The sequence below is a fragment of the Podarcis gaigeae genome (assembly GCF_964106915.1).
Source record: "Podarcis gaigeae genome assembly, chromosome: 10".
In the NCBI taxonomy this organism is placed as follows: Eukaryota; Metazoa; Chordata; class Lepidosauria; order Squamata; family Lacertidae; genus Podarcis; species Podarcis gaigeae.
Genome location: NC_139686.1, coordinates 18,884,297 through 18,911,047, shown reverse-complemented (window position 1 = coordinate 18,911,047; position 26,751 = coordinate 18,884,297). Strand labels below are relative to the sequence as shown.

Here is a 26,751-nt window from a genome sequence, read left to right as displayed (position 1 = left end):
GTCTGCAGGGGTTATTGTTATTCAGGAACAAAAACTTGCGTTCAGTCCCTTCCTTTCTTCAATAGAAAATTCTATTGTCTCCTTTAGCTGAACACCCTGTAGACACAATATTGTTTCCGTTTTGCAGCTTTCCCAGAAGATAACCAGTCCTGTAAAATTCCGATGGTATTTTTCCACTTACGACCTTCTTTGTAATGTCCCGAAGCTCCTCTAGGGGATTATTGTAACTTTGTTTTCTCTAGTCCAAAAGTCCGATTGTTATCCATGTTTTCGCCATTTTGTATCCAAGTTTTAACGGGTTGTAACTAATTGTAACAAAATTTAACCAGCAAAGTCCTCGTATTAAGGTCCTCTTTGAATTTCCGACTTTGACAGCTACTTTGACAGCTGTCAAAATCTCCTTCGCTTTTCGCCAGGCTCTCTCCTCAATCACCCCGGTTCCCAGGGGGGGGGGTTACGTTTTCCTTCTCCCTCAATTCTTCCTCCAGCACAGTTCTTGTAATTTCCCATCGTGGAATTCTTAGTTTTTATCAGCAATAGAATTCTTTTTGGACCTTGGTTTCCCAGTCCTTGTTTTGGAAGGTTTACAGTAGGGAGGGGGACTGACTTCCTTTTTGGATCCCCCCCCGCTCGTATCAAATCCGAAAAAAAATTCTTTTTTTCTCCTTTTAAACCCGGTTTCCAAATTACTCACAGGTTGTTGTTGAAAGTCCGAATTCTCAATGGAAGAAGTCAGCGCTCTCCGCTGGATGGCATGCGGCTTCGCTCGGCAGGGATAGCGGAGGACTCAAAGCACCACGCTTCTCCCCGGCACCCGATCCGTAGCCTTTAAAAAGGCTCCTTCACGAGTCGGGAGGGCGCTAGCGGTGCCAGCCGAGTCTCCATGTCCACGGCCTCCGTGGCCGTGGTTTTTAAGGGTCCCCGCATCGCCGGTGCGGTAGGACCCAGCCCCTGCCGAGCAGGCTCCCTCCGGGGCTCGGAGGGAGTCCGCCATTCGGCGATGGCGCCAACCTGGAAGCACAAATGAGAGTGTTTGGATTTTTTGTATAGGGATCTTGAAATTCATTTTCTGGCCACCTCTCGTTTTAAACTTTTTTATGCTTTTATGTTATTTTTATTTATTTATTAAATTCATTTATTTTTTTAATGAATTTTTATTATTTTCTCCATATAATCCTTTTCCCAACAATCCTTATTATCACAATATAATCCCTTATTTATTAAATTTATATATTGCCCATCATCCAAAGATCACAGGGCGGTTTTCAATATATAAACACAAAAAACCCACAGCATAACAGCAACAACAAAAAGCAATATCCCCTTCCCTGTTTGTTTATTGCTGTAAACTGCTTTTTTTATGATATAGTGGTATAAGAATACTTTTATAAATAAATAAAATATGCCTTTTCAAAATATGGCGTAAGGAAGGTGTCCCAAGCTCTCTGTCCTCCCCTTACCCCCATAGCTTTCTGTTTCAGCAACGTTTGAGCCTCTTATCTTTTCCTTGCTCTTAGTTCTCTTTTTCGAGGAACACGTCTGGCAGGAATAAATATTTGCTGTGTAGAAAGAGACGACCATTTTGCAGCCCACGTGAGACTAGAGATTTATAGCCTCTCTTTGTTGTGCAAATCTACTTCTCCCTATAAAGCTGTTTACCCAGAAAGGGTTGGGCTGCAGGGCCTGGTAACCTAGAATTCCATTTTAAAATAAGTAGAAATCTCTAGGCCACCAATGTGCATGTCTAGTAATTCGAGTCAGCCAGCACTTCTGATAAAGTACATGAAAAGACCTGTGCACACACCTGACTGTTAATGCACCTGTTGAGTAAGCTTTAAATTAGGACTGTCGTCCAGCACTCATTTAGAATAGATCCCAGGCCCAGCTGGGATGGAACAGGATGGAACTATGCAAAACTGGCAAGTGAAAGGCTTCATTCAATTTGGAACAGTTCTGGTTATTTCCCTACTAAACCATAAAAAGTCTCAGATGGAGAATACATTCCTCTTAAAAACCTTTGGCAAGTCAACACACCCTCTTGCTATACCAGGTTGCAAATGAGTGGGTGTGCCATATGGGCACCAGATCATCCGGACTGTGGATAATAGGAGTATCTCCTTATGCTTGAAGTTCCAGGGCCAAGTCAACCTTCATGTCTTTGAGGACTGGTGCGGTGGCTCCGTGGAACAGCTGAGGAGGAACCTCCACTTTCCGCTGCATCCCCACGTGAGTCTTTTGTATCCTTGTGCCAAATGGAGGGTCCTCTTTTCTTAGGTTCTGCCCAGCTTCCTAACCAACTGTGAGTCAGTGGAGGTTGGTCCCGTATTGGCGAATGGGACACTGTCCCTCCAACCTCCTTCCACCTGCCTGCCTTCTTACCTACAACTTCTCGGGGTGTGGCTCCACCTACTTTTGGTTTCCCTGCCTTCCTCCCTACCTACCTGTCTCAATGGGCACCGGCCACTACTGCTACAGTCAGCAGACGTTTGCTGCAAATGCTATACACACTTAGCTAGGAGTTATTCCCATTGAATTCATCGGGATTCATTCTGAGTAGGGTTTTGACTTGAAGAACCACCAGCTTCATGGTTTGCTTGTTTTTAAGCATTGTGGAAGATACCTGGCCACTGAAATTTACCTCTAGAGAGTAGCCAGAAAGAGAAAGAGAGAGAGAGAGAGAGAGAGAGAGAGAGAGAGAGAGAGAATATATCTGTTTTAGCAAGGGCTTCATTGCAAATTCCTTCATGATCCTTGAGAAAGCTAAACTCCTACCACCCAACTGCAAAGGGAGAGGTAGGAGCACACTTTGCTCCAGAGTCACAAACAGGGTTTCACTGAACCCCCTGCTAACATGGAGCAAAAAAAACTTCAGTTGTGCAAGGCCTTCGATGCAACCCTCTTTGTGATCCTGGAGCAAGGTTCTTTGAAGGTTCTTTGAAGGTGTCCTGGGAATGTGCCTTCAAAGAGGTTTGCTCCTGACATCATTGTGGGCGGTCCTACTCACCTGTCAGATTTGGCAGATGAGGGGTTGGGCTGATATAGGGGTAGGGCTGCATGTTTTTCATACTGACAAGGAAAATCCAAACCTGTAAAACACTCCAGGAAATAGAGAGCAATGACCAACCCAGGGCCATTCCTTATTTCAGGTTACTCAGCCTTTGCTCTTCATTTTCTGCTTCTGTGCTCCCTTCTCTACCTTCTCCCCATAGATGCTTCCCCCACCACCACCACCAACAACAACCCAATTTAATAATTGCAGACTTGCTTTTCCCCATTACACTTTCAGACACGGACTACTCTGAAGAAACTGGCGGCATCTCCCAAGTGGACAAACTATGGGCTGCGCATCTTTGGCTATCTGCATCCCTTCAGTGATGGTGAGGGAGAGACTGATATGGGCCCAGGTTGGAGGGAATCTGATGAAAACAGAAGGCTTTAATCCCGAACAAAACAACATTTTATGTTTTTTTATTTATTTCAGATATTTATGTACTGTTTCCAGATTTTAGAAGGTGGTTCATTCTTATTCGATGCTCATTTGAAAAGAAACTTATTGGGGTTTCTCACAGATGAGCAGTAGGGAGCCTGAGACCCTCCAGATGTTGCTAGACTCCAAACTCCCTTAAACTGGAGTCAGCATAGAGCCAACGGTCAAGGATGATGGGAATTGTAGTCCAACAACATCTGGTGGACCATAGCTGCCTCCACCCTGTAGCAGAGAAAAGATGTGTGACATGCCTTTACAAAATCTTTCCCCATACTGCTGTTTCAAAACGTGTATAGCATAGCATCTCAACAAGTTTTCTGGAATTATTAGTGATACCTTGACCCTTTATAATAACTCATTTGATGAGAACAAGGGGGACTGCTTGCAGTTTGCTTTCAGATAGCCCAATGCTGTACTTAGAAGTCGCAGCAATAAGGGCTTCAAAGTGTAGCAACCCCTGATGTCACTAGGATGTCAGGTGACTGTCAGGTGGGCATTCCAAGTGGCCTGCCAGGGGTGGGGAGATAATGAACTGACCTGCAGACTAGAAGAGCTTTGTCACTTCGGATATAGAGGTATTAGCAGACTTCTTGGCAACCTTGTAAAACTCCCATCCTTTTGGGGAGCAGCCTTTGCCAACCAAGTGCCCTCCAGATGTTGGACCAGAGCTTGCAGCTGGCTAGGGCTGATGAGAGTTGTAGTCCAACAACCTGTGGCAGGCACCACATATAAATCCTGTTGGATAAATAAATATATAACCAGATAAGTCCCAATTATTTCATCAGCAGTATGCATTCCAGTTTGTTGCAGTGCCCATGACAGGAGAGGAGAGTGCAACAAGAAAAGAGTAGGTCAGGCAAAGAAGAGCACTTGGAACATTCCTTTCTGCTCTCATAGCACAAAACTAGAGGTTTAGGTGTCCACATTCTGGTTCTCCTCCCCTTCCACCTTCAAAGGAGGGGTTAAGGCTTGCCTTCCATTGGAGAAGAAAGCCATTCTCTTCCAAACAGAATTTCCTAATGTACCAGTTAATCCCAGGAATTTCTCTCTCTAGGTGAGTTTCAGTTTGCCATTTCTGCCGACAACAATGCAGAGTTCTGGCTGAGTCCAGGCGAGAGCACCTTGGACCTCCAGCTGTTGGCAAGTGTTGGCAAGGTACAGTACCTGGGGCCTGGTGGGGCAGCAGCGATTGGCACTGTGGCCAATGTGCAAGCCTAGCAATGGTGTCGCAATTGGCAGTGAACTCCCTCGCAAGATATTGGACATCTACTGTTCTTTCAGCTTTGCTTTGCAACAGCTGGATGCTGCTCTGCCTCAAGGTTCAAGAATGACTAAAAATACCAATCAACAGCACTGGATCCACAGGAACATAAGGCAAGCCTGCTGGCCTATAAGGCTAATGGCCCATCTCTTCCAGCATCATGTTCTCACCGTGGCCGGCCAGATGTTTATGCAAAACCTGCAAACTAGGCGTGAGCACTCTGCCCCCCTGCGGTTCCCAGCAACTGGCATTCAGAGGCATATAATGCCTTTTGACAATGGAGGTAGAACATAGCCAGCATATCCTTTAGTAAATTATTGAACACTTGCATTATTTAACTTCGGAAGGGCTCACAGCTGCTCAGTAAGCAAACAAGGAGTGTGTTGCAACTCCATCTGCTTGAGGAATAACGTAAAGGGGACTTTTTCTGTCTTTGTACAGACTGGGAAGGAATGGACGGCACCTGGGGAGTTCGGGAAATTCAAGAGCCAGAAGTCGAGGCCAGTGAAGTGAGTGAACTACTTAGCTGCTGCTTCTGTTTTGCCCAGCAGGCTGCAAGTCTACTCAGTTGTCACGGACCACCAAGGACCAATGCAGCCTCTTGCCTTGCATTAAACACAATTGGCATGCATTCTCCCATACTGATCTCCAAGTTTTAAAAAATACTGTTTTAGAACATTGCAACTTCAAATGTCTCTCTCTCTCTCTCTCTCTCTCTGTGTGTGTGTGTGTGTGTGTGTGTGTGTGTGTGTGTAAGTTAAGGTTACCAGACATCCCCATTACCCGGGGACAGTCCCCGGATTTACAAACCAGTCCCCTGACAAAATCCATCCATTCCGACTGAAGTTGGAAAGCTTCCCTGGATTCATTGAAAAAAATCTGGTAACCTTAGTGTAAGCTTTCTCCTTATCAGTAGTGTGCTGTGTGTCCTGCTTAAACCTTAAAATAACCTGAGAGTGCCTCCTGGTGGCTATTATCTGTATTTCCTAGAGACAAACTAATTTCTCTCTCTTACTTTTCTCTGATGAGATAAATTCCCCCTAAGATTCTCAATAATCAAATGGCAACTATGGATTCAATCAGCCAATGTTGTTCATGTCTAGGCTGCAATAATCATTTGACAACCGTGCCATCTGAAAATTAACCATCCCCCCCGTCTTGTGTTGCTCCGTTTCCCTGCTTTGAGGAACTGGAAGTTGTGGCTTCTGTGACTCTTGAGCTGCATGCACAGCACATGTTTGAAGTGCAGTCTCTTTTCCTGTGTTCTAGATGTTTCTTCTGCTTCTAAATAATCACACCCACACCATACATGGCTTCCCCCACGAAAATATTGGGAACTGTAGTTTACCCTTCACAGAGCTGCAATTTCCAATACCCTTAAAGGTAAAGGTAAAGGTACCCCTGCCCGTACGGGCCAGTCTTGACAGACTCTGGGGTTGTGCGCCCATCTCACTTAAGAGGCCAGGGGCCAGCGCTGTCCGGAGACACTTCCGGGTCACGTGGCCAGAGTGACAAGCTGCATCTGGCGAGCCAGAGCCGCACACGGAAATGCCGTTTACCTTCCCGCTGGTAAGCGGTCCCTATTTATCTACTTGCACCCGGAGGTGCTTTCGAACTGCTAGGTTGGCAGGCACTGGGACCGAGCAGTGGGAGCGCTCCCCGCCGCAGGAATTCGAACTGCCGACCTTTCGATCGGCAAGTCCTAGGCGCTGAGGCTTTAACCCACAGCGCCACCTGCGTCCCTTAACAAACTACAATTCCCAGGATTCTTTGGGGGAAGTCATGTGCTTTAAATGCATGGTGTGTACACAGTCCAAGGGGCTGAAGGCTCCACTGTGACTCTTACCCAGGCAGGTGCTCTTGTATACGGCTAGCCAGGGACTTCAGCTGCGGTGTTGAAGTTCCTGCCTGGATCACCATTTCCTTAGTTCCTGAGAGAGTCAGGAGGCTATAGAACTGCCCAGGAACCCAACCCAGGCAGCTGGTGTGGCAATCTCAACTCCTGAGGCAGGGATGGTTGGATCCAGTGACTCCTTAGTTTCTAATCCTATAACTTCAGGTTATAGGTCTGGGCAGGTCTGAACTCTGTCAGTCTTTCAAATTGCACAGGTTGACGCTGTCAGCAATGGCAGAAAGTATTCCCTGCCCTCCATGGAGACTTTGCCATTAGACGAATTGACTTGTTCATTGCCTAATTTGAGCAGAGATGAAGGAAAACATAGAATTCAGTGGCTATATCCCTTAGCTGGAAGGAATAATTCATCGAAGGCTTAAATAGAACTCCAACCCAGTTTGAGTTCTTGGAAGACATCACTGTACAGAACAAATGGAATCCACCCTCTTTTGACCAAAGAGTAGATAGAGTCTTGTAGTCCAAAGTGATGTGGCTACTTCAGTTTCCATGATTACTTAAGTGGGAAAAGATGTTCCGCATTAATAGTGTTTCTTTGTCCACTTCCCTCTCGCAGGTTGTCTGCCATGAGCAAGTACTACTTTGAGGTGCTACACAAGCAAGATGACAAAGGAACAGACCATGTGGTAGTGGCAGTGAGTACTCAGGCTAGGGCTGCATTCAGATGGCACTTTATTTCATCATCCCGACATTTCCTTCCTAACTCATTTTTGCATTTTTATGTGATCTTTCCCACATGCTCAGAGAAGACCAATTAATTGATCGCTTGAAATGTCTGACATACTCCTGAGTGTTGCATTATTGTTTCTGTTTTTAATTTAAGAAGACTAGAAAATCATGTACATCAGGCAGATGACAAATACTAAATTCAATTGAGCAACCAAAACAGTAACTGCAATGTATTCTTCCAATACTGTACATCTAATAATGCCAAAAGCACACACTAAGCTATCTCAGAAGCAAGGATTAAATTAAACAATGAGTGTTATTTTTGATAGTTTTGCTCATCCGTTTTTCCCTGGATATTCCACCTTTGTGAAAAGCCTCACTAGCTTCACACACAGTGTAATATATTAACAGGATCTGAAATTGGGAAAGGATTCCTTGACTTTGTAAATCACAATTGTATATTGTGTATTGAATTACCTTGCATCAGTCATGTATAAGTACAGAAGAGGATGGGGCTCTTAATAGTGGTGCAGAAGAGGAAATTTTTAGCAAGGGCAGCCTCTTCTACACAACTATTAAAAGTACAGGAGCCCCCATGCTGTCTCATTTCAGCCACCAGACCTGTATAGCAATCCACCAAGGCAACAAATCTCCTGGCTTTTCTGCTTTACCAATACCAATAAGAAACTTAGTTGGTCTCTAAGGTGCTACTGGAAGGAATTTTTTTATTTTGTTTCAGCTTATCTGCTTGCTAGAGATCTGTTAAACCACAGTGGACTTTAGGTTAAACCTAGCAGTGGACTTTATATAGCCTGGCAAACTACTAGTCATCTGGGTCTGTTGTAGACAGATCTCTCCTTTCCTTTCCTAATTGTCAAATTTATAAACTTTGAATGCATCCGTCTTTCTCTTTCAGTGGAAGCTGAATGACCCAGAAACCAAGTTTGCTGTTATTGACTCTGAATCCCTCTCCCTTTATGCTAGTAAGTATCTTCCCTTCCTGCCCCCCAGGACTAATAAGGCCAAATGGCCTTTTTGTTGCTTTCGGTCTTCCTTCCTTCCTATCAACAGAAAAGCTTTGCCTCTAACCGCAGCACATCCTAGGCAGATGCAGAAATATTGCACTATACCCTTCTTCACTTCATACCAGGTTTATTTCATAGGCTTTTGAGAGGCACTGAGCTTTGAGGGAGGGCAGAAAATAGCCTGGGAGGCTTGTGAAATGGGACTTGCATGTAATTTACTGAAATTTGGAATTCAGGTTGGGTTGCCAGATTAGCATTTAAAAATAAGGAGCACTTTGAGCTGTGAAATCCCTTGAAGCTTGTTAGCAGTATGTAACAGAATTGACAAGAGTTAGAGTTGCATGAAGAAGAATATATCCAGCTGTCCTAAGGAGGTAAATTATTCCTTCTTCCTTCCTTCCTACCCTTTCCCACTATTTCTCTCTCCCCCACCCCAATGTGCTTTAGATGAAACGCTTTTGAAAATGGATGAAGTTGGTCACATCCCACAGACACTGGCTACGAATCCAAAACAGATTGTGTACGATCAGGGTGCAATGGAGCACTCAGCTGACATGCTCAAGCCTGACCCCCGGGACACCATTTATAAATGTAAGCATCTAGCTTGCTGCCAGAGCATAGGATTGCAGCCTTAGATGGTTTTGCTTGGGGCTGATCTAGAGCATCTAGATACAAAAGAGAACAAGCTCCTATGTATTTAATGGTTAGTAGGAGCTCTCTCCCGACTGCTTTACGCCGATCTGCTTCTGTCATAGCCTCTCACTTATTTTCTGTTTCTCAGTGCCTCTCGTAAGGAAGTCGCAGTTGCGCAAGATCCTTCCAGACTGCCCTTACAAACCAAGCTACCTGGTCAATGGATTCCCTCTGGAGCGCTATCAAGGGCTTCAGTTTGTAAGTCTTAATTCTCAATTCAAGTCTTTGCCCAGCTTGCAGCTGCTGCTAACATTGAAGCTTAGGTTAAAGGCTGGCTTTCCTTTTAGGAAGCTGTGTGTAGTTGTCCACAGTGGCATGTGCAGTTAGTGGATCTATTGCTCCACTGTCATTTTGGTGTGTGCTTGCATGAACTTTCTTTCAAAGTGGTAGCTGGATGTGAGCTCATGTGGTGATGCCCAAGCTCAGTAGCTAAGATTGCCTCTGTTTTGCTTGCTCTGCTCCTCTAAGTTCAAATGTATCTTCTCCACTTATCTTGGGGCCTTAGTAGGGGGCAGTTCAGTTTTGGTCGCCACACATTTGATTGGCCGAACACCAATGGCATTCATTCTTTCTCCAGCTTAGGCACTAACTGGGATAACTTGCCACATTGAGTTTACACTTTCTTTTAACCAGTTCACCCAGACGAGAACATTCCTGTGACATGAAATAATGAATCTCTGTAGTGCAGAGCTTTCCAAACTTTTCATGTTGGTGACACACTTTTTAGACATGCATCATTTTGCCACACAGTAATTCAGTTTTACTAGCAAACCGGAGGTTAAACTAACCACTTTCCAGCCCGCCACCCCACCCCCGGAGGAGCATGGGGCGTGTTCACATCACACACCTACACACTGCGGCCAACACATGAATGTGTTTATGCTTAGTTTGGAAAGCTCTGCTGTAGTGGATCAGTCAACATCTCAGACCTTAAATACCTTATGGGAAATGCAATTGATTATTTGAGCAGTACTTGATGGTCATTTGAATAGCATAGATGCTCAGTTACCCTGAAATTGCAGCTGCTGTCATGTGCTTCACTGTTTGTTTGTGTTACAGAAGAGTTAAACCCAGGGCTTTAAATGTTGTTCTTGTTAGCATATATCAGCTACCTTTTTTCAAGCTCAAAAATAAGGAAAAGAGCTTCTAAATGTTTACAGGTGGTTATCTCTCCTCTTTCATTTTGGAATAAGTGACTACAAAATCAATAGCACAACCGTTGTCCTTGGTATGGAAAACTAAGCATCTCTCTCAAAATTCTACACATGTGTACAACAGTCAGTATAAATAAATCTGAGGCAAGTTTATTGATTTTGGGGCTAATAGACCTGAGCTGTGCTCTGAAAACTCTGGCTGTCCTTGATCACACAAAATAGTCCTGAAGTTTAGTTTTAGTACTGATATTTTTTGTGTGTGGACTCCTCCCCTCCCTTTCTAGGTCCATTTGTCATTTGTATATCCCAATGACTACACTCGTTTGACGCACATGGAGACACATAACAAGTGCTTTTACCAGGAAAATGAATATTTCCTGAACAGGTAAAGCCTTCCTTCTTGGTAACTGAACTCTGTTGCTTTGTCACTGGAAAGCAGGGGCTGAATTTTAGGAGAAAGGCATTTCACACCGGATTATTTCCTACGTGTTTTTCTACATGGAAGAGAGATCTGTATTGCCTTATGCAAGCAGAATCTAAAGCTGCTATTGTTGTTTGTTACAACCAAGGTCCTGTTCACTGCCCTCACTTATTCAGTTAGCATTTATTATTTGTTTCTGCATCTAGCATGGAGTCCATGTCAGCTTACAGTATATTTTTTGTTTCTGTCACTCAGTCCATGTAACTATATAAATCCCTCTTCTTTTTATCTAAATATCTGGCTATCCAAATGCACAAGATACTCCCTACCCAGAATATTTGTGCAAAAGAGAGTTCGCAGTACCAGTATTGCAAGAAATATTTTTAAAGAAGCTGCCAGATACTTTTGGAACTGAAAAATAAGTAGGTTGCATTGCCACAAGGTAGATTACAAGTGCAAGGGACTAGCATAAACATGCAACCTGCTACCTGCTACCTGCAGCCTGTAAGTAGTACAGTCCAAGCAGACTTTTACCACTTGATTCTACTGGTTGCATAAAATGACTCCCCTTAAGCAGAAGAGATGTTTAGCAGAGCAGAAATGTTGCATACTGGCTAAGCTTAAAGAGTGTGGCAATTGTAATGCCTGGGTTTGCTTTTTAACTCCTGCAGATTTGGATTCTCCAGGTATGTGAAAATGGACAAGCCAGAGGGGAGGAATTCAGATTCTGAGGAAACAACTAAGTTGCCAGGTATGGAAAAACCTGGAAAAGTTGTTTTATGGTTGACTAATGAGTGATAAAGAAGAGAGAGACTGCAATGGGCAGAATCATAGGAGGTGGTTTCGTATCTACATCAAACGAGGAACAACCAGAATGGGAAACATGGCTGACTAAGATGCTTAGTTCATATGGAAGCATGTCCACCTCTCTGTTCAATATGCAACAGTTATAGAATCATAGAATTGCAGAGCTGGAAGGGACCATGATGGTCATCTAGTCCAACCCCCTGCAATGCAGGAATCTTTTGCCCAATGTGGGGCTCAAACCCACAACCTTGAGATAAAGTGTCTCATGCCCTACCCACTGGGCTAAATGCATCAAAAGAGAAACCTGAGATGCCTGTATTTTTCACCTATAGACTGGGGTTTTGCTAAGTAGACTTGGGGCACAGGTTCATGACACAAATTTGCATATGCTAAATTTTTATATATGGATTCCTCTGGAAATTAAGATGATAGATGGCTGGAGTCTCACCAGTATTGCACTTTGCAGTACATTCAGGCTGCATAAACACTGTACCTTTACAGCACATGAATTCCCCCAAATAGTCATGGGAACTGTAGTTTGTTAAAGGTGCTGGGAACGATAGCTCTGTGAGGGGGAATCACAAGTTCCCAGGATTCTTTGGGGGAAGCCATGTGCCTTAAATGTATGGTCTGTATGAAGCCCTGGTCACCATGTAAGTTGAGTTAAGAATTACCGTACTTCAAAACTAAGAAGAGAGAGAGAAAGAAAAAAACAACAACAATCAAGGCACAAGATATGTAATTTTGTTTGATCTTTTCAGGCTATGAAGGAGAAAATTTTGATGATGCTCAGTATGAAGACCCAGATGACATGCATCCTCCATTAAGCTCCTCCAGACCCAAAGTGAAAAGAGCTCCCATCCTGGCAGCGGAGTACGCCAATGTTTATGATTATTCCCCACTAAAGCCTCGGACTCTCCTGTCAGTGGCTGGGAAAGGTACACAGAGCAAAGCTGCTAAAAAGCGGATAATGACATTGGTCAACCAGACCAACAATAAAACCATCCCAGAAATAAATTCACCAGTAGGAAGGCTGTATCTGAACAGCAGAAACCAAGAGAACTCTCCTCACCGTGACAGAAGTGCCCATGAGTTGCCAGCTACCAAGAGGAAAGGAGGAGATGAGGGCATGCAGACTAACAAAAGGACCAAAGGGATTGGGGAACAAAATTCCATCAGTCGCAGGGATTCAGCTGGAAGGATCCCAAGAGAGACTTTGGGTTTTAATGCAAATGGAAACATAGACCTGTCATCATTAGAAACCACAAAAACAAGGAGGCAATCCCAGGTGCTTGACAAAGGAGCAGGGAAGGCAGCCCTCCAGGAACAGCCTGCTCATGAGGACCAATGGCTTAACCAAGTAGATTCGTATATAGCCCAGCACAAGGCAGCAGATGCTGCAAATGTCATTTTAGGAAGAGTGGATCTGGATCCCAAGCCACCTGTCAGGACTGATTCTGCCCAGCCAACAGTGCACAAGGTGGAGGATGAAGAAAAGGTGGTGGTGGTTGAGGAACAGGAGGAAGAAGAAAAGGTGGCGGTGGTCGAGGAACAGGAGGAAGAAGAAGAGGAGGAGGTGGAAGGGGAGGTAAATGAAGAAGAGGAGTTTCGTTACATGCCTGCATTTGACCAACTAGTGAACTGGCAGCAGACTTTCAGGGCAAGTAACTTGGACTTCCAGGTGCTGCGGACAGACTGGATTGACCTGAAGTGCAACACTTCGGGGAACCTGCTGTTAAAAGAGAAGGAAGCCCTTGAGGTCACTCATGCATTCCTAAAGAAGCTCAACCAGAAGAACAAAGGGTAAGCCAAAAGTCACCTTGCAGACTCTGGTCCTTATTAAGGCTGGCAACTGCAGCATGGAACAGACTCTTTGGGTCTGGATAGGTAGCTAAAAATGCTGTCAGATCTCATTGTGAAATGAGGACTGAGTCACTCTTCATCCTTAAAAGGGATGTTTGGATATGTTCTTCTGTAGTCTTGGGGAGCTAGGAATGAGCTCTGATTTCATCTGGTCTTTATCTTTTGGCATTTTCACTATCACATTGAGTGCCACAGACTTAAACCTGGAACCTTTTTTTAATTCACTGCATTTATATCACACCTTTTCATCCAAGGAGCTCAAAGTGGTGTACATGATTCTCTACCTCCTCATTTAATCCCCACAACAACCCTGTGAGGCTGAGAAGTAGTGACTGACCCAAGGTCACCCATGTCCAAGTGGGGATTTGAACTCTGGTCTCTCAGAGCCTAATCCGACACTAACCAGTACACCACTGACCTGTGATACCTTACTCTCTGCATCAACAGAGTCAATAGCTGGAGGGTGGACTTACAAGGAATTGAGTCTAGGGTGCTGACCTTCAGCTGCTTAAGGCTAGACCAGTCTCCCCTCAGCAGGTGCCCTCCAGATTCTACAGGGCCCCAGCTGTCGTCATCCCTGACCACCAGCCACATTGTCTGGCGCTGATGGGAGTCAGACAACATCTAGAGGGAGTCAGTTTAGGGACAGCTGGGTAGACCTGGCCAATGCTTAGTCCTAGTCACTTGACAAGCCCAGAGGGTCCTAAGGCCTGTGGCCAGTATGGGATGGTTGCAAAGCAAGGAAGGGCTGAAAGGGGGCTGTCAACACTACAGGTTGGGAATCTGCGGTGGGCTTTGGGTCTGGACTACTTGAAGACCACTGTAGGATATTAGGCAAGTTTGTTTGGGAGGCAGAAGTTGTCTTGTCTTGTTACAGAACTTGCCATTTTTATTTTAGTTTTGAAATGGTTGGTGGCTGAACATAGTTGGGGGAAAAACATTAGCATGGCGAAGGCTTTAGTATCTGGCTGATCTCTTGCAGTGAAAACAAAAATTAGGCAAGGGTACAGTGCAAATGTTTTGTGCATCAGGCCTGTGGACCTGGTGCTTGGTCAGACACGGCCTAAGAACCTGGTGTGCAAATGTGGTACTGCATTAGAAAAGTCTGCTGGATCAGGCCAATGGCCCATCTAACGCAGCATCCTGTTCTCACACTGGCCAGCCAGTTGTGTGTGGGAAGCCTGCAAGCAGGATCTGAGCACAACAGCACTCTGCCGACCTGCAATTCCTCCACAAAGCTCAATACCACTTATGGAGAAGTATATCACAAACTAAATAACTCTGTATGTAGTTTCAAAAAATTCATTGTACAAGAAATTCAACACCTTCTTAAATGATGTTTACAATACCAAAATAATACACAACTCAATATCTCTAAGCCAAACCTGCCATTCCTAGCAATTGGTGTTCAGAGGCATACTATCTCTGACATTGAGCATAGCCATCACGGTTAGTAGGCATACATAGGAAGACACAATTCCTTCGTATAATAGGAGGACACCTTATACCAAGTCAGACCATTGCTCCATCCAGCTCAGTCTTGTCTGCATAGGTAGGGACTTCCCAAGTGTTCAAACTGGGAATGTTCCCAGGCCAATCCCTGGAGACGCCAGGGCTTGAACCTGGCACCTTCTGCATGCAACACATCTACTCTGCCACTGAGCTGTGGCCCTTCATGGCAATTTCAGGCGATTCCAACTGCTGCGCATCGTCAATGTGGAGAAGCGGCAGGACCACCTGCGAGGCAGCCGCTACCTTCTGGAGCTGGAGCTGGTGGCACGGGATAAGCGCATTGTCCGTTTCTCAGAATACGTATTTGCACGGGACTGGCATGGTAGCAGCAGCGGTGAGGAGGAGGGTATTATGAAGGATCTGGCATGGGGCCGCCAGCGCCACTTGTTGGCCAGAAAAACTGAGCCAGCCCTGTGCTGGCCAGCAGGCTTTTCCTGGAACCATCGTGCCGTTGTCCACTTCATAGTGCCAGGTAAGCGGGATGTGATAGCTTTGTGATCTTGTCAAAATAGCTGCAATGGAGAATGATGGGATTTTGACTTCTGCCACCTGTACTTCACCTGGTAGAGGTGCTATATCAGGGAGATGAAAAGTCTCAACCATATTTTCCCTTTGATTTTATATGCTGTATCCTACATTATAGAACAGTATTTTTAGTTCCCATCCGGGATGCAGGTGGCGCTGTGGTCTAAACCACTGGGCTCCCACTGCTCTGTCCTAGCTCCTGCCAACCTAGCAGTTCAAAAGCATACCAGTGCAAGTAGATAAATAGGTACTGCTGCGGCGAAAAGGTAAATGGTGTTTCGGTGCACTCTTGGTTCCGTCACGGTGTCCCATTGCACCAAAAGCAGTTTAGTCAAGCTGGCCACATGACCTGGAAAGCTATCTGTGGAAAAATGCTGGCTCCCTCGGCCTGAAAGCAAGATGAGCACCACAACCCCATAGTTGCCTTTGACTGGACTTAAGCACCCAGGTGTCGTTTACCTTTTCTTTCGTTAGTTCCCATCTGGCAACCTTAATTTTTCTTCTTCTAACTCTCAGTGACTGATTAATGCCCCATGCTTTTTCTTATATTTCCGGAAGAAAGACACAGCATATTTTTATCATGCAGCTCAAATTGTCACATATCCTAAAATTCTCCTAGGACAAAATATCCATCTTAAGGTACTAAAACAGAATCAGTCGTCATATTTAGCTATATGATTTTGCTCCAGTTTCAGGTAACATCCATCGAACTAAAGGCAATGTGATAAGTGTGTTTCACAGGAGCACAGAAAAGCCATAGGTGTGGGCTTTGGCTCTAAGAATCCAGCATCCTAAGAACTCAACAGCTGTGTTGGTGTTCTGTTTTGCTTTGTTTTGGTTTTAAGTTATGCATGAAAGGAGCTAAGCAGAGGTTTTCCTCCAGAAAAATTCTACTGGTCAAGGGATGGAGTGTCTAGGTATTGAACCCCTCACAATCCTAATAACTATCAAAACCATAGAATATATATATTTGTGTGTGCATTTTCTTTTACCAAAATAAAGAGCAGAATATTGCAAAAGGAAGGAAGTAGTGAAAACATGCTTAATTTGGACAATTTGTTCTTAGCTTTTGTCACAGAACTTGGGTTCCCTTAGCGCAGAATCAATTTGGATAATTATTTTGCACTCACAGCCCTGGGTTGATGCCACAGTATCATAGAGCTATACTATTTGGAGAATTAAATGATGAAGCCTAGCAATTTTTTTCCTGATATTGGCCTAGATAGCCCACTAAAGATTCTGCCTATAGTTGGACAATACAAACTGGTCAGTGAAAGACTGATCCAGGAAAGCATACCTGCTTTCCTCTGAGCAAACTGCTTCATTATCTTCACTGCGCCTCTTTGTTTGCTGTATAGCAATAATGCTGTATGTCTGTATTTGATAAATTAGTAAGCTCTTAAGCTGCCACAAGACTTCATATATTTTGCTGCAGCAGGCCGAAAAGGCTGCTCCTCTGGAAGCAGCTGCATTTGCATCTGTAGCTGAATAGGGATATGATGAGCAGCCTTATATTGAGTCAGACTCTATTCCATATAGTCTTGTGTTAGGGGTGTCAGCAATTGCATATAGGGCCATGCCCATGTTTACTAGAACAGGAAGGAAATTGTGTATGTGTGTGTCTTGCCCCCTTGGGACACAACTCCATCCTTTAAAACCAACTCTGCCCTCATTCTGTTCTTCTCTTTCTTCCCGGTGCCAAACAGTGAAAAACCAGGCACGCTGGGTGCTGCAGTTCATTTCTGACATGGAAGAGCTGTTCAGGGTTACTAAGGACCCCTATTTCAACGTCATCATCACAGACTACAGCAGTGACGATATGGATGTAGAAAAGGCTCTGAAAAAGTCCTCATTGCGCAGGTGAGAGCAGATTTATTGCATTTGCGAACAGGAACATGGGCCAGCATATTTGAAGCATATAAGGGACAGATGCAATAATAATAATCCTTATTCATAGAATCTTAGAGTTGGAAGGGACCTTGAGGGTCAACTAGTTCAAACCCCTACAATGCAGAAATCTCCACTAAAGCATCTATGCCAGATGGCCACCCAACCTCTGTTCTACTGTCAAACAACTCTTACCATATACTTCTGTTGTTGCAGCCTAGAATAGCATTAACTGGTTTTACTGCTGCATCAGCCTGTGGTCTACTACAACCCCTTAGATCCTTTTCACACATACTATTGGAAAGCCAGGTGTCCCCCATCTTATATTTGTGCAGCTGATTCTTCCTGCCTAAGTGTAGAACCTTACAAAGCCTTACTTTGTCTGTGAAAACATAACCCATTTCTTGTCTTCAGGTACCAATATTTGCGGTTAACGGGGAACTTTCAGCGCTCTGCAGGCCTGCAAGCTGGGATAAACCTAGTGAAGGTGAGTGATAGCTGGCTAGGGCAGATGCTGTGAACTACAACTCCCATCCCCCCTGACTATTGGCCATGCTGGCTGAAGGTAATGGGAGTTGTGGTCCAAAGTGTATGGAAGGCAGCAAACTGGGGAAGGCTGAGCTAAAGCGCCTCAGCTGCCAAATGTTAGGTAGTTTCGGAATGATTTAAAGGGGTTTAATATAAGGTTTTCTTTGCTCTGGAGCTTTCTCTATGAAAACCAGCTCTGCAGCACTCAATTGGAGCAAATGTCAATCTACAGAAAACCTGAATTGAAATTTGTTCTGATGGAGTGCTAAAGAGTGGGTTGGCAGGGGGCAAAAATAATCAGCCTTGCCTGCTCTGACTCTCTACAGCAGCCTTTCTCAACCTTGGGTCCCCAGATGTTTTGGGACTACAACTCTCATCAACCCTAGCTAGCAAGGCCAGAGCTCAGGGATGATGGGAGTTGTAGTCCAACAACATCTGGGGACCCAACGCTGAGAAACCCTCAGGTTTCAGGTGGGATAATCCAAGTCTTATCTGGAGATGATAGGGATTGGGGCCTTCTGCAGGTAAGACAAGATGCTCTATGGCTGAATGAACATAAACCACATGGAAGTAGATGTAGGTTGAACATTTGGGTTCATCTTTCTAACTGAAAGAGTGGTTCATCCATAAAAAAAGTCTGCCTATAGTAGTGGAAACTCTTTACACACACACACAAATTCAGGTATCTGACAGGTTTGTTCTGCATATAAGAAGTTGTCTTGGAGCTGGAGGGTGTTGCATGATGTTGTGTGATGTTCACATCTTCCTTGAATGGGCGTTTCTGTGAGCCTTTCCCCACGCGCACGAGTGTACTGTGGATAACGACCTGACTGCTCCGTTTCTCTGCTTAATTACAGGATTCGCACAGCATCATTTTCCTGTGTGATCTTCACATCCATTTCCCGTCAGGGATCATTGACTCCATTCGGAAGCACTGTGTGGAAGGGAAAATGGCCTTTGCACCTATGGTTATGAGGCTCCACTGTGGTGCATCCCCAAAATGGCCTGATGGTGAGGTGCTGCAGGGAGGTTTTTTGCATAAAACCCATATTCTTCTGGTCATCTTTCTTCCTCATTATCACAAACAGATTTTTCTACAGTTCATAGTTTAGCCTTGTAGAGATGGTTAAAACAGCGGTTTCATAACAGAGGGGTGAAGGTCTAGGACAGACAAGGAAAATATTCTGGGCAACTTCCCAGGGCCCATGTGCTAGTGGTGGCTTGGGGTGGAGAAAGGCAAAAGTGGGTGGGGAAAGGAATGTACAGTACTTTCCTTGGTTGGCTACTTTTTATGCATAATCATACATTCCTCTCTACCCTCCTTCCAGGCAAGTAGGAGGCAGTATCAGAATTCCAGGACACATTCCTGCCAGGCAAAACCATTCAGGGAGGGTGCAAAGCAGGGATCAGTGAGGGATGTGGCCTGGGGAGATTCATGAGGACTGCAGTTAGCCCTTCCACCCCCAAGTCTTGAAGTTCTTCATTCCAGCATCCTATTACTTCCCAATGAAGAGTGGTTGCAACTCATTAGGATGTGTGTGTGTGTGGAGGATTTTAGTTGGATCTTTCCCTATTAATCTGTTACATGTCTGGACCAGTGGGTGCCACAGGTTAGTCTGAGAACTTTAATTTTTACTAATAAACCATGTAGATGTGGCTGATGTTTTTGTGTTTCACTTTCATAGGCTACTGGGAAGTGAACGGCTTTGGCCTCCTGGGTATATACAAGTCAGATCTAGTTCGCGTTGGAGGCATGAACACCAGAGACTTTGGGGAAAAGTGGGGAGGAGAGGACTGGGAACTCCTGGACCGGTGAGTGAAGATGTGCAGCAGCAACTGGCTTTGGGTTCTCTTCTCATAGGAACATAGGAAGCTGCCGTATACTGAATCAGACCATTGGTTCATCTAGCTCAGTAATGATGGATGAAGTCTAAGAGGAAAAGCACAATGTGGAACAACTAGCCATTAAAAGCAATTAACCAAACCGCTATTAAGCACTAAGTTTCATCCTCGTAAAAAACTTCCTCCTACACGCAAACAGAGCAATCTTATATATTCACTCACAAGTAAGTCCCATTGGTCCAATAAAAACCCACTGCCACTGAAGTGTCCCCTTTACTCTTAGTTAGAGGGGTAGTTTCCTGTGGCTGCCATTCCGGTCCCAACTTCCCACCCTCCTGATCACTTGCTTAATCAGAGTTTAGAGTCCTGATCTTGACCTGGCCCGTGGTGCTTTAAAGATTCCCCCACCCTCCCAATCCAAGCTCCACAGAAGCAGGCAGTCCTAGTTAGCCTCTCGTTCCAATCTCTCTCTCTCCTTCTCCTCCCACAGGATTTTTCAGGCTGGCCTGGAGGTGGAACGACTCTCTCTCAGAAACTTCTTCCACCATTTCCACTCCAAGCGGGGCATGTGGAACCGACGGCAGCTGAAGATGTGAGGAACATTTGCACTCGCAGTGCAGACTTTATCCAGGCATGTCGAGGAGAATCCTCCAGTACCACAGAAGTCAAAACATGAATTTAGGCGTTATGAGAAAATAAGTTCAGGCGCAGAACTGAGAGTTTTTATCTTGTGAGAAAAATGAAAATGGGAAGAAAACGATCCTACCTCTAGTGTCTTACATCCACGACAGCCATCTTTTTAAGAGCACAAAACCAAACTTTCTCACCAGCATGTCACAAATGCACTTCTGGGAAGCAAAAAGCACACATAGGAAGCTGCCTTCCTCTACGTCAGACCAATTGGTCCATCTTAGCCCAGTATTGTCTGCACTGACTGGCAGCGGCTCTCCAGGGCTTCAAGCAGGAAACATTGTCAGCCCTACCTGGAAATGCCGCAGATTGAATACAGGACCTTCTGCATAAAAAGCAAGTGCTCTACCACCAAGCTATAACCCTTCCCTTTTCCTCTTCCCCTGCATCATCCCTCTGCCTCAAAAGCCTCTTTTTGTGGTGCCTTCCTACTTCTTCCGAGGTTTTACTGAAATGCTTTCACTTCTTAGAAGCATCAGTAATGCCGCAGTTCTCTGGTCAACGGGTACAAATGAAAAGGAGTGCCTTCCACAGTGTGTTAGAAAGAGGAATATAGCCTCGTTATGTGTAGTGTGAGTTGTTTTTAATGATGCTTCTTTTTTTGAGATACTTGAACAAAAACTGTGTCCTGAAATCCATGCCTTTGGACCAAAGTCACTCTGATATGTGGGCTGTGTCCGATTACCTGTGCATAAACCCAGCCAGGACATACTAAAGGGGCCTAGCGGATTCTTCTCCTCACTTAATGCATATTGTGCTCTGCTCAGGTACAGCAAAAAGAATTATGTTGAAGCCTTCACCTTGTGGCTTGCCTGCATCTGTATTTCTCAATAAGCGGCCCCTCTCTCTCTCTCTCTCTTACCATTAAGCTGGGTCAAAACCCTGTTAGGACTTGAGTTTTTGGCACAGAATTGTGTTTATCCTGACAGTCATATGAAATGGGGAAAACAGGGAACTGGAAATATGAACTTGAGACAACAACCCTTGAATAGCCTAGAACTCAAGAGATTAATTTACAGCAGGAATAAGGAAACTGTGGCCTCCCAAATGTTGTTGGGCTACAACTGCCTTCATCCCTACCTAGCAGGACCAGTGGTTAGGGATGATGGGAACTGTAGTTCAAAACCAGCTGGACACCCAAGTTTGGGAAACGCTGATCCCTGACAACTGGCCATGCTGATCAGTTGGGGTTCTAACAACATCTGAAGGGCCAAAGGTTCCCCATCCCTCATTTACAGTGCAATCCTGGGCATATATTTTAGAAGTCCCATTGAGTTAAATAGCTTTTATACACTGTCCTCCCACCCCTTCTATTTATTTTGTAGTTTTAATGTTGGTTTGTTTGTACTCTGATTTTAATGTGTTCCAAGCCACCCAGAGGCGGGGGAAATAATCTTTTTCGAAGGACAAAATATATTTTGTAAAATTAATTGATAAATTAAGGTTATGGTTTTGTTACTATGTTTTGGTACTGATTATGTATGAAGACCAGGTGTGCTTGCATCAGAAAATATGTAAGAAAATGAGCTATCTACGCTGCAGTTTTGGAAGGAGTGGGAAGAAGTTGTGCTAACTCAAAGTCAGATTTGGGCCTGACACCTTCAGGAAACAAACCAGTCCTTAAAGCAGGTCACACAAAATGGGTAACAGCTGTGTGTAAAATGAGGAGCTGAGTTGGTTCATTGATGAAGGTGAGTTAAAGTGTGTGTTTGTATGTGTGCCAAATGATAATGGGAATGGCATTTTCTGTCTCTGGAAACATGAGTTTCCAGACTCCTTTCTTTTTTTAACTCTTTCTTCACCCACTGTAGCCCCACCCCCATGCAGCATAAAATTATTGTAGTTTTTCAAGCCTCAGTGTGGAGAAGGAGGGGATGAGGCAAGGAAAGGAGGATGTGGGTTGGCCTGTGGGTCAGTGGTTCCCCCAACCCAATTTAAAAACAAAGTAAACCTCTTTCTTCAGAACTATTATTTAATCCTGTTTAAATGTGTGCAGATTTCATTGATTCAACAATATCTCTTTGACTTGGTGACACACAGATGCATAAACATCAAACGCTGGATGTGTGTATCAGGATTGGGTTTTGCTATGAAGTCAAAGAAGGAAATTGTAAGGGCCTATGCTGAAAGGACTTACCTGTCTGAATCTATTGTTTGTTTGTTCCAGTGTCATCAATGTCACCTTCACTGAAGTACCTCTACACCTTTTATAGCTTGTGTGAATATCTGAAATGTTCTTTGGTATATTTAAATTGAAATGTGTGCCTTATTGACGAGTCCCAAACCTTTTCTTACTTGCAAGAGGAAGCATAAGTGCCTCCATTTACAAATACAGATTCCTTACAGAAAATGTGTGTTGTGTTTTTTTCTGACCCTCAAATGCCTGCCTGCAAAGTGGACCAATCTAATGTGAAATTTTTGTATAAGGGATCTGTCTCCTCTTCTGTATCTGGGTAGCTATGTACTATTCTATAAAAGGATATAAAAGAAAGATGTTTAGTGCTTAAGATTTTCATTCACTGTCTGCATTGCGTAATTTGATATATAGACCAAGTCACACCTTTGGATAAAATATACTTTAATAAATAAAGAGAAAGCAAATAGTTGGAATATGCAAAAGATGCACCAGTTCTAAGTGGGATGAGAAAATTGCAAGTCCTTTATAAAATATTGTAAGAGTGGCTAAGGACAGCATGGGGGTAACTTTCAGGAGCAATGCACTGTTTACAAAAATCAAGGTTAACTTGTACAGCTTTAAAATGCTTTGCATTACTATGCATAGTATTATTGCCACCAGCAGAGGTTTATAATGCAATTTATTTTTTGCCACATGCAAGCTGATGTTCTGTATTTCCACTATAATCCTAGTTTTATACCTTTTGTGTATGTACACACACACACACACACACACACACACACACACTACACTTTTTATTTTATTTAAATAACAGAATTTGTATACAGCTAAATTGCAAAAAACTAAGCAGTTTTACATAACAAGTTACACCCATAGAGGAGCAGGACTAAGTACATAGAAACTATGGGAATCTTGGCTATTCAGGAGCTCCAGCAAAATAACAGGAGTTTCAGCTAGTTGCATCAGAGCCTCTGCACCACCACTGATTACTGGATCAGGGTAACATAATGCTCTTCATTTAATAATTGCATTTCTCAATGTTTTAGTAGCTGGGGCAGACTCTTCTCTGAGCTAAAACTGGAGGTACACTTCTCATTCTTACTTTTGGGGTAAATAACTGTCCACCCTCTGAGGAGCCAACAACTTGTGCTCCTGTGTGAGTCACTATTTGGGGCTGGTCATTCTGTTGCATCCCATCACTGAGAGCAGTTGATCCCATTACACAACACAGAAACAAAGTCTCATCCGGAGACATGCATCGCATCCCACACTAATTCATGCTCAGGTGGACGCAAAGCAAGAGCAGTGAATCAAAAAGAAACACAGTGGGCAGCCTCTTCTCTGGGTGGATGTTGTGTGCTTATACAAGATGGCTTGGTCTGCAATGCTAACTCCACTCCCCTGGCAGCAAGCCCCACTGAATTTAGCAGGACTGACTTCTTAGCAGTTGTGGTTAGGACTGCAGCCTTAAATCATTTTTTTCTCCTGCTTTGCAAATCTGTCTTCATCTGACAACTTAGTGTCCTCTTGGACAAAATTTGAACTAGTGACCTAGCACCTGCCCCATACCAATTGTGCTCATTTGTAATTCTCTTCCAATGTTTTATTTTGATACTGTTGTCCCTGTCGCTTACATTGACTGCTGCTGCCATTGATGGAGTACATCAAGTTGAATCACTGAGGGCTGCTCCTTTCCTGGTGGAAGCAGGGAAGCTCTAGCTGAATGCAATCTTCTGAATTGCAGAGGAATCTCATTACAACCAGGGGTTGGGAACATTTTTCATACAGTCCCTTCTGGGTCAGAGACAAAGAAGAACTTTTTTTCATGTGTATGGTAGGCTAGTTTTTATTTACACTCACACTAACTGAAAAAGGGTGCAGAGTAGGGCCAGTGGGTGATGTAAGCTGGGGAAGAGAGGAGTGTTTGGCTGAGGAAGAAGTCTAACCTGGGGAGAAAGGCCTGGAGGGCTGCATTTGGCTCTCTGACCTAAAATTCCCCACTACTCCATTACAGGAGACAAACATCATTATGGGTTGAGATGAGGAGAGGCTGCTGTCAAGATCAGCTGAAAAATTATTCACCTCTTCAGAGCTGTAAACATGTTGCAGAAGTAGCCCACAAGGAGCAACTGATGTAATTGCAATAGGGTTCACCCAGGCAGTTGTGTATCTTAAATGGATCATCAAGTCTGAGATCAATAAGGCTATACGGAAAGGCATTCCAGCTATCTTCTACCATGTGCTCCAGCCTGCAAGGAAAAACAAGAGGCTCAAGCAGGTTGTGCATCTTACTGTTGATGGTGACAAGGATAAGACTCCTCTGCTGTGGAACTGTCTCCCTAGAGATAACCACCCTTTTCATATTTGGGGGGGAGAGAAAGAGAGAAGAACTGCCATCATCCCACTTCATTACTTATGAACTGCCTAAGAATAATGATTGATGGAGTATCCTATGTCCAAATAGGCAAAAATGGATGGTGAGTGTTTATCTGTCCAATCTGGAAGCATAAGACTCACTCTTTTCTTACCCTTCCAAGGCTTAGTAGATTCTCCGACCACCATAAATGCTAGGATAGAGACCCGTCTTCTGCACACCAAAAGCGGTAATGAAGATGTTGACGATGACTATGATGAAGACTAGGATTGTGGCGATGTTGTTGAGCAAATTCAGGCGCTGCTGCTTTGTCACGTCGTTCAGGTTCATCCGAGCTATGAAAAACAAAAGACAAAACCAAGACAGAATTCAGAGAAAACTCTTCTGCTCACTACATTCTGCAGAAGGTGTGCCACCACCACCACCATTATTATTATTCTCTTAAATGTTTGATAGGCTTATATTTTCTTTCCTCCAATAAGGTAAGGTCAGGAAACACAGTTTTACACACTATTCCTTTCCTTCCACCTGGGAGGGCGGAGCCTTGATTGACTCCAGCTACAAAAGCTGAGGCTGCCAAACAGACACTTGGGCTGGGGTCTCGTTGCTCTTATTGATATATTGATGTGTGTGTGTGTTATCTTTGTGTAGTTTTTGATGTTTTATTTATGACTACTTTTGTTATGTTTGTGTTTATATGAATGTGTCCATGCCAGCTGCCATGAGCATGGTTTTAACTATGGAAGGCAGCATACAAATAAAATGATGATGGTGGTGGTGATGAAACAATGCCTGGGTCAAACTCTTCCAGCGAGATTCTTATCTAAGTGTCATTTAAACCACAGATGAAATAGCTATGCTTCCCTTCTCTGCTCTGCAGCCTGGTGCAATGTTAGGATGTTGCCTGCCTCCTTGAGTTGAAAATTTACTTATAAAAAAATAATCTGTGACCTAATTTTGCCCATGAGTACAGCTTTAAGTCCTTTTCATATTTCCGTGAGTTTTCTGCCTGATTGCTGTGGTTTAGAGAAAAGGATGGCTAATGTCCTTTAATGGTTGGTGTCCAGCTGTGCCAGCCACAGCTTTCATTTGGAAAAAGCATGTTCAAGGCAAAGAATGGCCTGGGAAAAGCCTCTCAACAGAAGCCAATGACTAGGGGGAAAACCTGGAGATTTCTCTGGAAGATACGGAGAGCTAAAACCATTTTTTTCCCACCCTAGCTCCAAGTGGGAAGCTGTAGTTTGGGAAGGATGGCGAGAGACATGGAAGTGGAGAGCTAGCCAAAGTCTAAAAAGGCTTGGACAAGGAGCTTTGAAGCATGGCTCTATGCCTGGAAAGAGCAAGGCAAAAGGTAGGTGTGGATAAGCCTTAAAATTGGCTACAACCCTCAGGTTTCCAGGGATCTCTCCCACAAAAAGGAAGCTAAATCCTGCCCTTCTTTATTGATGCACAAATATACACCTGAAAAGTCAAGCATGAGTGTGCCAAAAATGTTCTGGAAAGCATGTTTATTGTCCCGGTTACACTCTTCACAGAGCCAGGACTTGCTGTGCTCAGTGGCAAAAAATGGTTTTCTTACAGCCTTCTCTAGCCTGGTGTCCACACCCTGGTGTTTTGGACTACATCTCCCATTAGTTCTAGTGAGCTCAGCTGTATGATGCTGGGAATTGTAGTCCAAGCCATCTAGAGGGCACCAAATTGAGGAAAACCTGCTGTGGTCTGTTGCTTTGTGCAATGCCTTAGACGCAGCCACCTCTTCAGTGTGGGCTAACTCTAAAACCAAAGGCAACCATCCAAAATGGCTAGGACCCTTTTAATTTTTTAAAAATAAAGCAGACTACATTCAGCCTTTGCGAATCTGGTGCCCTCCAGCAGTTCTGGACTATAACTCCCATCAGGCCTAGCCAAGCTGGCAAAAGCTTGAAGCAGATGACTATGAGACACACACCAGATATTTCCATTTT

At 44.2% G+C, this 26,751-nt stretch overlaps 2 protein-coding genes across 5 annotated transcripts in view; one reads left to right on the top strand and one right to left on the bottom strand.

Annotated features, from left to right (window-relative positions):
- B4GALNT3 (beta-1,4-N-acetyl-galactosaminyltransferase 3) overlaps nt 1-22,626 on the top strand; it is a 75,385-nt gene extending 52,759 nt beyond the window's left edge. Inside the window, exons 4-21 of one of the 3 annotated variants that reach the window (XM_083700058.1) lie at nt 2,131-2,226; nt 3,287-3,377; nt 4,542-4,642; nt 5,190-5,257; nt 7,217-7,295; nt 8,246-8,312; nt 8,802-8,945; nt 9,136-9,245; nt 10,486-10,586; nt 11,294-11,373; nt 12,191-12,963; nt 13,000-13,232; nt 14,981-15,276; nt 17,036-17,189; nt 17,631-17,703; nt 18,602-18,755; nt 19,430-19,556; nt 20,077-22,626. In XM_083700058.1, coding sequence (XP_083556184.1) covers nt 2,131-2,226; nt 3,287-3,377; nt 4,542-4,642; nt 5,190-5,257; nt 7,217-7,295; nt 8,246-8,312; nt 8,802-8,945; nt 9,136-9,245; nt 10,486-10,586; nt 11,294-11,373; nt 12,191-12,963; nt 13,000-13,232; nt 14,981-15,276; nt 17,036-17,189; nt 17,631-17,703; nt 18,602-18,755; nt 19,430-19,556; nt 20,077-20,182 — 2,853 coding nt within the window. In that variant the 3' untranslated portion in view covers nt 20,183-22,626. Of the gene's footprint in view, nt 1-2,130; nt 2,227-3,286; nt 3,378-4,541; nt 4,643-5,189; nt 5,258-7,216; nt 7,296-8,245; nt 8,313-8,801; nt 8,946-9,135; nt 9,246-10,485; nt 10,587-11,293; nt 11,374-12,190; nt 13,233-14,980; nt 15,277-17,035; nt 17,190-17,630; nt 17,704-18,601; nt 18,756-19,429; nt 19,557-20,076 lie in introns of all 3 variants that reach the window. The other 2 variants (XM_083700059.1, XM_083700057.1) reach the window with 2 other exon arrangements.
- Nucleotides 22,627-22,837: 211 nt separating this feature from the next.
- Nucleotides 22,838-26,751, bottom strand: part of NINJ2 (ninjurin 2) — a 46,079-nt gene continuing 42,165 nt past the window's right edge. For both annotated transcript variants that reach the window (XM_083701052.1, XM_083701053.1), the window contains exons 3-4: nt 24,942-25,122; nt 22,838-24,662 (exon numbers count right to left, since the gene is read on the bottom strand). In XM_083701052.1, coding sequence (XP_083557178.1) covers nt 24,953-25,122 — 170 coding nt within the window. In that variant the 3' untranslated portion in view covers nt 22,838-24,662; nt 24,942-24,952. The remainder of the gene's footprint in view (nt 24,663-24,941; nt 25,123-26,751) is intronic.